We start from the raw sequence: 11868 nt of genomic DNA on the forward strand, positions 1-11868 counted from the left end.
TGGTTATGCATGCAATTCATTCTTAATTCGATATTGGTGTAATATTAATCGTCACTTTTATTTTTTAAAAATAATTAACTGTGTCCTATTCATGTTGGGTCGTGAGATGTGTATTTGACTAATTAGGTTAATATAAAGACGTCAACACAATTGTTATTGTGTCAAAATTTCTCAATGCAAACACAACCTTTTTTGTTTTGGGCCAACTTGATTATTAAATAGGTAACACATTACAACGCAAACACAACCTAATTAAATGCAGCAGCTAGCTGAACCAACACCCTCTCCCTTCCCGTCCTTGCCCGCGTTGTTCCGTCATTGACGACCCCTCCCACTGTCGACCGTTCGCCCATTCTCTCTCTCTCTCTCTCTCTCTCTCTCTCTCTCTCTCTCATAGGAGGGGGTTTACTGGCATAGGTTAGGTGGGGCTGTTGAGTTTTATTGTTTCAATTTCGATCTGCTTTTTTATTGTTGTTTTTTTAGTTTTTTTATTTTTATTTTTATTTGAGGTAAAAGGGAAAGCTTTTGAAAATAAAATTTGTTGGAGGTATAATGAGAAAGAAAAAATCTGTATATGAATAGAAGCTCTCAGCTATTTATTAGGTCAAAAATTATCACCCATTACAAAGTGACTGAAGAAAGACGTACTGACCTATATATATCATCAATAATACCATTTCAAATGGAAACATATTACAGGTCAAACCAATAAAAGAGTCATAAATTGACCAACATAGAAAGAGAGAGAGCCTCCAAATGAACAGTGACCATGAATCAGAAAGCGGATAAACAGTTTCACACGTGCCATAATTCTAGAATTAATTCACAGTATAATATTGAATCTGAACGTACAAATATCTTTGCTTTCTTTTTAATCATTTGCCTAGTGTGGACTGTGAAGCGCGTTCGATCGTACACCTATAAAACACTGCAATAAATACTTCTCTTCCCTGCCAATCTGAAAACAAAAACTTGGGTCTTCTCCTCTCTCTTAAGGTAATAATTAAGCTTTCAAGTTTCAACTGATCTCATATTCTTAAAGTTACAATCCAATCCTCATGAGCATGGCACCAAGATACATGTTTTTTGCACTGAGCTTTTGTTTTGGGATTTGGGTTCATCTTCTTCTTCCTTAATTTAATCAAACAATCTCTGGAAGATGTGGATAGAGATTCATATTTGCTTTCATATATTTGTTTTTTTTTTTTTTTTTCAAAAGACTTTCATTTGAGTTTAAGGTGGTTTTCTTTGTAATTCTTCTTCATTAATTCTGAAATTTCATATAATGATGATGATATTCTGAAGTCGGATCTACACGTTCCACAATTTTTGGCCTTCACTTCTCTGCAAATTTGTTTTCTTTTCAAGCAAAGATAATACTTGGGATTGTACTGTCTACATATCAGCCTTCCATTTATGAAATCTGTGCATGTAAAGTTTCAATCATTCATCAATAAATAAAAGTTTAAATATTTTACATTGCAGCCTCTTCATGCCTTCTTAACTAAGAATTTACTATGATCTTGTTTTGTTTAGTTCTACTAATTAAGAAAGCAGCTGCTTTAATGGAGATGATCTCATCAGCAAAATGGGTATCTGATTTGGTAAGACTATTAATTATGCAATTTATATTATATAGCTTTCTGCTTTCCTCTTTCCTCAACATTAATACAACTAACTAAGAATTATTTAAAATTTCTAATTAACCAAGTTCTTTATCGTAATCATTCCCTTCACAATTTTCTTGTGCTTAAGTATTAATTAATTGTTCTGATTTATATGTAGGAAATTGAAGATCCCACTTTTATGAATCATTACGAGATGAACTCTCTAGACTACTCACTTGATGACCTCAATTTCAAGTCTTTCTCTTCTGAGAGCTACTCATCTTACCCAAATTTCACTCCCAAAGCCACTCACAACTTCAGCAACGCATCCATTGAAACTCCTCCAATGGCGGAAAGGCCGGCGAAACAACTCAAGAGCCACAGTTGGAACTCCTGCACCACCGACCACATAATCACTGCCACCATGGCCTCCTGTTCTTCCTCTTCACACCTAATTTCCTTTGAGAACTCCAACTCACCCGCAGCCACATCTCAGCAGTATTATGGTCTGGACTGCAGTGCTGTGAAGCCAAAGAATGAGAACTTTCCAACTTTGATTCAACAAAGTTCTTACGAGCCCCAAACTTGTTCACCAAAACATGGACAAGGGATCAAGAGGGCTGCTACAGTGACTAGGAGTCCTTTACATGCTCAGGATCATGTTCTAGCTGAGAGAAAGCGCAGAGAAAAGCTCAGCCAGAGGTTCATAGCTCTATCTGCCTTAGTACCAGGCCTAAAGAAGGTACGTGATCAATAACAATCTGACATATTATGTTAATTATCAAATAGTCTACTCTGACATGTTATGTTGTCATCTGGTATGTTATCTGTTAACAAACTGATAATCTAAATCATTGTTGAGATGAAAGTTCATTTAAATATATGATCCAAAGAAAAGTTTGCAACATATATATATATATATATATATCTGATGAGAGAATGTTGTCCCTGACTGAGTAATTCGAGATTGATTTCTCAATGACCCTCTTCGCGAAATTGCAGATGGACAAGGCTTCAGTACTTAATGATGCGATCAAGCATGTGAAACATCTTCAAGAACGAGTGAAGATGCTGGAGGAACAAGCAGTGAAGAAGACAGTCGAAGCAGTGGTGTTTGTGAAGAGAACTCAGTACTCGGCGGATGATGATATCTCTTCATCCGATGAGAACTTTGAGAGTTGCTCCGACCAACCACTCCCGGAAATCGAAGCAAGGGTCTCGGACAAGGAGGTCCTCGTACGAATCCACTGCGAGAGAAAGAAAGGCTGTTTGGCAAACGTACTTAGTGAAATAGAGAAGCTTAATCTCACCATTGTCAACAGCAATGTCTTGCCCTTTGGCAATTCAACTCTTGATATCACTGTAGTTTCTCAGGTATTATATTTCAATACCTTTCCACTAACTAGTTTTTTCTCTTTTTTTTTCTTTTGGCGGTACGTAATAATTAAATTTTGACAATTTCTGGGGTAAAACCCATTTCCTATAACATGATTTTCTGCTCTTGGTAGAAGAAATAGAATTTTGATTAGGTGTTGATATTGTGTTCGTGTCTATAACAACAGCTCGTTTTGAGATTCATGGTTATGAATTATGAATTAGGGTTTACAAATTTATATTAGAAATACAATTAAATGCAAAGGCAACATGCATCAACATAGAAAATATAAACAGAATGCTGGATGCAAAAGTGTTGATTTATTTCTTGGTTTACTCGGATCCACACGCAAAACTAAACTTACTATTTCTCGCAGATGGATGCTGAATTCAGTATTACAGTGAAGGATGTTGTAAGAAACCTAAGGCAGGCTTTGCTCAAGTTCGTGTGACATGAAGAATGAAGTTGATCGCTTTGAATAATTAGCTAGAAAATAAATTCTAATGACAGAGCAAGTTCTTGTGGATGATTCTTTTTCCGTTTTTTTTTTTTTTTTTGGTTTTTAATTAAGACCTTTTGAAGGAAACAAAGCTCTGTACTATACAGGATCTCAAGCATAGAACACCAGCCATTTTCATGGCTTTGTTTCTCACTGCGAGGTTTCATTTTGCTGCGAGGGTTTTTTCTGTGATTTTTGCGTGGTTGACCACGTTCATCAATTACCCTGTGCTATAGTTGAAAACCTAGCTGCAGTCTTGTTTTTCGAGGGATATTGTTTTTCTTTTTTTAGGGGTTTTGTGTAAACTTCCCTTGTACTCATTTTGTGACTTAATGATTAGTTGTTCTTTTCTTAATTGAACATTCTTGATTCCATATCACAGTTTAATAATATACGCACTAACATATACTCCCAACAAGTTGGTCTTTTTGTTACAAGAAAAAATTTGGATTCTAGTTTGTGTTTCCATTTTGCTCAGCTTTTTGTAATAGTAGTGTACACTCTACTTCTATGATATATATGAAAGCTAAATTATATTTTGGTCCGGTCTAATTTCAATTTATATTCCCATTTTTCAGTGTTATCAATGGGTGCTAATTAATTTCAAGCCCCTACTAATTTCAAAACTCTTCCAAAACCTCCAGCCATTTGAAAACTCTCCCAAAACCCCCTAACTATCTCCAAACCCCCTATCTATCCCAAAACCCCCTACCATCCTATAACTCTCCCAAAACCCAAAATTGCAATAAAAAACAATTACAATAAAATACAATAAAAAACAATCACAATAAAAAAAACAAATGCAATAAAGAAACAATTGCAATACAAAACAATTACAATTAAAAAAAAGTACATTAAAAAATAATTACAATTCAAAGACAACTACAGCAAAAAAAAAAATTATAAGCAAAAAATTACAATAAAAAAAAACAATTTCAGTTTCAATTCATTATTCATATTTCGATTCACTGAAATTGAATTCTGTGATCGATTTAGTTACAGTAATCGACTCAGTTTCAATGAATTGATTTTCAAAATGATTTTTTAAAAATAATTTTAAAATAATTAAAATGAGAGAGAGCGTAAGAGAGAGAGAGAGAGAGAGAGAGAGAGAGAGAGAGAGAGTGTGTGTGTGTGTGTGTGTACGTGTTGTGTGTGAGTAGGAAAAATAATTTTAAAAAAATCATAATTGGGTCTATGTATTTTTCTTAAGGGATTTTGGAAAAGATCTAAGTGTAAATAGGGGGTTAGGAATTAAAAAAAAAAAATCATAATTCGGTCTATGTATTTTCACTAGAGGGTTTTGGTGGCTTTGGTTGAAAAAGGAGTGGGGTTTAATTGCTTCAATCAGAGAAAATATAAGGACACCTAATGGTAAATTATTACCAACCCCATTTTGGAGCTAGGTTAATTCAAAACCCCCTCTAAATGACACTTAATTCCTAACCCCTTATTTACACTTCCGAGATTTTGTCACTATCGAGTATTAATCCAACATATATTTTTTATGTTTTTTGACACTATATAAATAGGATCTTCTTCAAATGTTTTTTGTCCTAATCTTGTATTTATGTCCAAAATGATATTTTTTAAGGTTAAAAAAATTAAGGGTGTTGAGTTTAGGAGTTTAGTATTAGAATTCATATTAGGCAAATAACTAGATAGAAGTCTAAATAATTAGACATAAGTATAGATCAACACCAAAAAACATGAGTAGATCGAGAATCCCAGGCCACTTAATTAATCCAACGAGTGTTAAAATGTGCAATTTTTTTCACAGCAGCTTATTAATAACTACAATCGATCTACCATTATCATTTCACTAAATATATATTGCATGCATTAGACATATTAACTAACCATATATATATGTGTAAGATTATTTTTTTAATGTGATTTATATGATTAGTTAACTGTTTATAATAAATATAAATTATATAATTGCACCTATTAATTAACATGGTATTACATATGATATATGTTAAATGGAATGTTAATAGTGTATTATGATTAATTATAGTGGTGAGTAAAATTACATAGGAAATAAGAGATCATATAAGATAATTGTGCAGTTTTTTTTTTTTTTTTTTTTATCAAAGATAATTGTGCAGTTGAAGGCACATCGATGGTCCACCTGAAATTAAGATGATATGAGCAATATTATTATTGTGTGGTGGATCAGATGTGAAGTTTGGGAGTATTCTTTCAACCTCTCAGCAAATAATTAACACTCGGTGGGAACCACCTAATTTTTATTGACTTGTTGATGCATGTAAACTATCTGATATGCAGTACTAGTAATTAATATATATTGAAATAGAAAGATTTTGAGAAAATTACAGATTTAGTCAACTTATTTTATACCTAGTTCAATTTTGGTCTATAATTTTTTTTAAGTTCTGTTTTGGTCCACTAATTGTTCCACTTGTTCAATAAAGGTCCAGATTTATTTTCTTAAATTTAGCCTGTCTTTTATCCTATCAAATCTCAACCAAATTCAGTAAACATATACTTATTTAAAAGCTATACATTTTTTCTTTACAACCATAGAAAGATCATTCAAATTGAAGTTCTAAAACTCAAGATAATTGACCCCAAAGTAGGGTACCTAAAACTGCAAATTTTTCAATTTCATCCAATCTTAATTCTCTTAGATTCTAATACTCCAAATTAGTTCATATGACTAAGAAATGATGAAATATAACTTATACTTCAATTATCATTGAAGAAAACACAACTCAATAGATTTAAAATCACAAATCTGGACCTTTATTGAACAAGTGAAACAATTAGTGGACCAAAACAGAACTTTAAAAAAATTGTAGACCAAAATTGAACTAAATCTGTAATTTCCTCGAAAGATCTCCTTACCTGGATAATATTATCTTATTCAAGATAGCTTACTATATATTTTCTTTTTCTTTTTTTTTTTTTGTCTCCACCGACCAACAGGATAATGAGATGTAACCATCACCAAGATAGGACTTGGGATCAAGTAAATCAAAATTCAATCACTATAGGTTTAGAGGGCTTTGAGTGAAGTATGTTATTGGTTAGAGAGGAGAACCTATCAAAACGTACCTAGCTCATCTAGGTTTTTGGTCATTCTCTTCAATTATAATTATACGAAAAACTAAAGTTATGTTACAATATACACAATCTGTATAATCTAGTTAAATTATCAATTTGAACAATTAGTCAGATGAATTTTTAATTATTTTTTATTATATGTACGATTCAAATTATAATAGTATGACAACATATATATATGATCGATATATAGACTATCAATCAATTAAGAGAACCTTACTAATATAGTATTGTATATATGAATTTCTTCAAGTGCAAACTTGTTGCATGCAAACACATGGTCTCGGTCAATCCGTAAAGGAGCCTGCTATAATTTTGCGGAATTCTCACACCCCAAATTGATCGTTAATTAGCAGAGTTTTATATAAAAAAACATTTCTAGTTTTTGTGTCATGCATAATATAGTTGACTATTCTATATATAAAATTATCATTAAAGCTTAATTTTAACATAAAATTCAAAAGTTAAAACCTAAATTCAAAGCGATGAGGGCAAGCTGATCCATCTGCAGGAAAAATCAACTATATTTACTGATCAATACTAGCAGTTTGGCTAGACCCTTGGAGGAGATAGCGAATCGTTTTATGAAAGGTAGTTGAGAGTGGAAATAGCTTTGATTTCTTCTAGACCTTTGGAGTATTGCTAGCAATTTAATTTTGGTCAGATTTTGGTGTTTGGGTAGGGCATTTTGATTGGAAACAATGTGGTGTTTGGTCGGATTTTGGTGTTTGGGCAGGGCAGGGCAATTTAATTTTTTAGACCCTTTGCCATGACGTACGTCGTTTTTCGGGCAAATTCTATCGTTTAGGTCTCGAAAAACATATTTTTTGCCCTTTTAAGAAAGTTTTAATTTTTGCTATATTTTTCGTTGTAAAAGTCAGAATCAGATTCCGTCGATTATGCTTTCTTAATTACACTTAATTTTAGCTATTGTAGGGTTTGCCTATTTAAACTAAGTTATGTGAAGGCAGCCGTCAGTTTTTGAGGAAATAAAAATTACATTTGAGCATTTGCTCTCAAATTTTGGATTTGTTTTTCGGTCTTCTTTGAAGCTACAGAATTGAATTCAAAAATTCGTGTTCAATCTGCCGCAGATGCTTGTTTTTATACACTTAATTCCCTGCATCAGGAGTGTTGATCCATATCTGGCAACATATTTCTCATGTTATTTTTTCAGAGAATTTTTGTATATTTCTCATATTAGTAGATAAGGTGAAGTAAGGCTAGGACGTGCATGACAGCATCATCCTCCATCCGATCAAGAAAACAACAAAAAGTCTTGCTTTGGAATAGCTGAATATGGTGCCTGTTCACTTGCTATTGTTTGCCACCCACAATTTTGGAGAGTCCTTCAATGATGGTAGATGAAGCAAAACCAACCCAGTACCGACCAAATTGGACGGCATTTGAAGATTCTAAAGCATGCAATTTCAAGCCTATATGGCAAGGTGTCCCTTTCCTTGCAACCAAGAATTGTACTCATTGATATTGTCGTGTACATTTATATTATGGTCAAAGACAGGCCAATACGTGTTCATCACTGGTCATTATTAAGGCTATGAAAATTATTTAAATAGCTTCTCCTCCTAATCTCCTACCGATCCCTTGGGACTTTGTTGGACTTTTGACCCAAAAAGCCTCATTATTGGTCGGTGATCTTATGGTTATATTGTTACACAAGCGTTATATATATTATTGAAATCTTACAGCCTCACACGCGCGCACCCAAACAAAAACAAAAAAGAAAAAACATAAGATTAAAATGTATACTTAATGATTAATGTCAATGACTTTTTCTTCTCTGTCACACTTGAAAAGAGTAATACATACTAAATGTAATGTTATAATTAAAGAGCGACACTACTGTCATGGCCCAAAAAAAAAAAAAAGAGCGACACTACTGATTAATTTAAGTCATAAAAAATATAAGATGATGTCATTTTAGATTTATGCAAGTAATCAACTTTAAAATGACATGTTCATATTTTTTTTTGGTAACCAAAAGCGTTTTGCCTACGATATGTTCATAATAAAATGACATAAATACTTTACTTACCTGAACTTTGAGTTCAATTTCACTTTACCACCTAAAAAAATTGTGTCAATTTACCACATGAATTCAAAATTTGTTGCAATATACCATTTCTGGATCATTTTGTCTAAACTTTTTTTAAAAATAAGAGTTTTTTTATCTTTTCAAGTTAGTTTTTTACTATTTCAAAACAGGTAAAATGTAAAAAAACCATTTTTTCTAACAATAGGAACTTGAAAAGGACTAAAACACTTATTTTTAACAAAATTTTAGACAAAGTTAGCCATAAGTGGTATATTGCAACAAATTTTTAATTCAAGTGGTAAATTGACACAATTTTTTTTTAGGTGGTGAAGTGAGATTAAACCTAAAATTCAGGTGGGTAAAATATAAAAAAACCTTATAAATTATATGTCTTACTAATTCGCATTGACACATATTTTTTAGTTTATAAAACTTAGGACTGCAATATATACTCTTTCTATATTAAACCAAACTCAGTAGTCATACACCATATATATAAAATAAAAATCCATTCGATCCATATATTAGAAAACCAAAAGAGAAAAACACTATATATAATTCTACAAGTATTAACATCTATAATGCCATATCAAAAAAATTAAAATTCTAGACATTTTCTTCATACAATACCAATTAAACAAACTATCTGAATTTAACTATCATTCATTTCGAATAATATACCATCTAAACACTTTATCCATCCCACCTTGTACAATTTTGAATATATTGTTAGATTTGTTATAACTTATATATACCTTCGTTGATTTTTTTTATTTATTATTGTACAAACTATTATGCAAGTTGTACTGATCGATGAATAAACGAAATACAAGAAAAATTCTTCCTCACAATATTCTTTTAGTTTGAAGGTGATGTTTTTTTCTTAAAAGAAAATGATGTTTCACTTTTATTTTCCTTTAGACCTCAATCAAAAATAAAAGAGTATTAAAGTTTTAAACTTTTAATCTAAGATAGAAGAGAAAATTAGACCGGCGGCATGTGAAGCACCTTATTTTCTATAGTCAAATTATTATATATATATATATATAACATTTTATTGGGTTTGTCGGTGGGGAGTTGGGGACCCACGTTGTGGAAACAAAAACAAAAAATCATAGTACGTATGTACCTGGCATTTTGACTAGATGAGTGATATATTAATAGGTAAAAATCGTCCACAACTTCCTTTGCAAAGATCCAATGTCATTCCTTGGCGTGCTAAAGTCATTGGATGCAAGCGACATTTATCATATTTCTAGATTTTAAAAAGAATTAGAGCATGTGTGTCGTGTACTCGTGTGGTAAATTTTGTAGCTCATGCATATGGTTTAGCTTATTCGAGTCGGTATGTTGTAATTTTCTTTCTTTTAGGAAAAAAAATTCCAAGGAATTAATCAACATTATGATTAATTAGCACAACAATTTTGACCAGTTGGGGAATTTTAGCTTTAGTACAGCTAGTTGTTTCATGTGAACACGGTAAACACCTGTACGTCAACCTTATGTAAGCCACATTTCTACTTTTGGGGTCTCACTTCTAAAGCTTGTCAACCGGACAAATTATTGAGTGTATGTATCTCATATATCATTATGTAATGTAATTAATTCAACATTTAAAAATATTATTAAACAATATATTTATATTAATATGATATAATATTAATAATATTTATTTATATTATGATATATTAGATTGATTACACTTTTATAATAGTATATTGGATACACATAATAATTTTTCTGTCAAACACATAATTTGTAAAGAAATGTAAGTAATTAAGTCTCAGCTATGTAAAGTCCGTTTTCAGCCTTGGCTCGGAAGAAAGTTGGTGTTTGATAAATTAATAGTTTGATGTAAAGGTTTTGTCTTGTAATAAAAGAAAATGAAAACGGAGATAAAGGACAATGTAAAAATAAAATAAAAAATTGTAGAAAGGAACTATGAGAACGACTTTTAATATCCCCAGTAGGATTAATAAGGACTGCCTAACTAACAATTTTCGACCGGGGATGGCGATGGTCCTCAACTGTTTTGGGATATATTCGATCTGACTTCTTGTATAAAAATCAAGCGGATGAACTAATAGGAAAATAAATGAAGATTCAATATTGCTAAAGGCACTAATTATTATTTTAATTTTCAGTTCTTAACTAATGTGTTCTTACTTCTAGTAAATAAATGAGGCTCAAACTTAGAGTAAACTTACTCAAATTTGGTTGATTTTTTTTTTTTTTTTCTGGAAGTGGCACATTTGTTAGACAAAGTAGATATAGATCGAAATTAAGTTACACTCTGACTAAGGTCTAATCGGACTACTTCCCATAAGTTATGCATGAATATAAAAAGGGCATGTCTAGAATTATATATCTATACAAAACGCATTTGGGTGGAACCTTTAAAAAAAAAAATTAAAAGCAGTTAAAAATCAAAGTCAATTAATCTTAAATTTACCTTTAATATCATAAAGAAAATTAGAACATTCAATCTAAAATTAATTAGTAATAAGAGGAGAGGTCCAACAACCGTAAAAGTATTGGCCCAACAACCTTATAAGTACTTGCACAATATTATAATTTTTTTAATGTAGGACAATACTCCACATTCTCTTACATCCTAAACAAGCACCTAATAGAAAGTACTAAAAAATGTTTTTGTAACCCAAAAATACTTTCAACTTCTTTACCAAATGTTACCAAAAACATTTATTACATTTTAAAAGTATTAACCAGCGTAAGTTTGTCCAAACACTTAGAAGTCTAGGTTACTATGTCACATTAATTGTTGTTCAGATAAAAAACAATTCCGTTTTCAGCATTTCTTAAAATTGTAATGAGAATATATATATTGTTCATTCCACTAAGTAGATTTGCTGGACAATGAACTTCAGTTTTGGTCCAAATTGATTATGAGGTTCAAGTGAAATTGATTATGGATCATAAATGTCCTCAATTATGGACTGGTCGGGCTAGATTGAACCCCAAAGTTACAATTTATTTTTGGCACCGGCCCCATGCAGTTCCATGAATACCCATTTGCATGCAAGGCCCAATATAAAGTTTCAACCCAAATTCAATATCTTATTAGCCACCCAATTCCATGATACTCGTTCCTCCCTCTGCACTAATAACGGGTCTCACTAACCTTGAACCAGCATATCACTAAAAAAGACTTGAACAAACAAAAAGCAATGCAAGTTTTTGATCGACCAAATTTTGCTCGAAAAGTGATCACCACAAAAAA

At 31.7% G+C, this 11868-nt stretch overlaps 1 protein-coding gene across 2 annotated transcripts; it reads left to right on the forward strand.

The window, feature by feature from the left end:
- The first annotated feature begins 943 nt into the window (after window positions 1-943).
- Window positions 944-3781, forward strand: LOC147284233 (transcription factor bHLH18-like). 2 transcript variants are annotated; one of them, XM_086244474.1, is made up of 5 exons: window positions 944-996; window positions 1537-1604; window positions 1786-2349; window positions 2610-2981; window positions 3359-3781. In XM_086244474.1, exons 2-5 carry the CDS (start codon window positions 1566-1568, stop codon window positions 3431-3433), a joined length of 1050 nt encoding a protein of 349 aa, XP_086100600.1. In that variant the 5' UTR covers window positions 944-996; window positions 1537-1565; the 3' UTR covers window positions 3434-3781. The 2 variants fall into 2 exon arrangements, with proteins under 2 accessions (XP_086100600.1, XP_086100601.1); XM_086244475.1 differs by lacking the exon at window positions 944-996 and having other exon boundaries at window positions 1529-1604.
- The last annotated feature ends 8087 nt before the right edge of the window (window positions 3782-11868 follow it).

This window comes from Dryas octopetala, chromosome 5 (assembly GCF_963921425.1).
Source record: "Dryas octopetala chromosome 5, drDryOcto1.1, whole genome shotgun sequence".
Lineage (NCBI taxonomy): Eukaryota > Viridiplantae > Streptophyta > Magnoliopsida > Rosales > Rosaceae > Dryas > Dryas octopetala.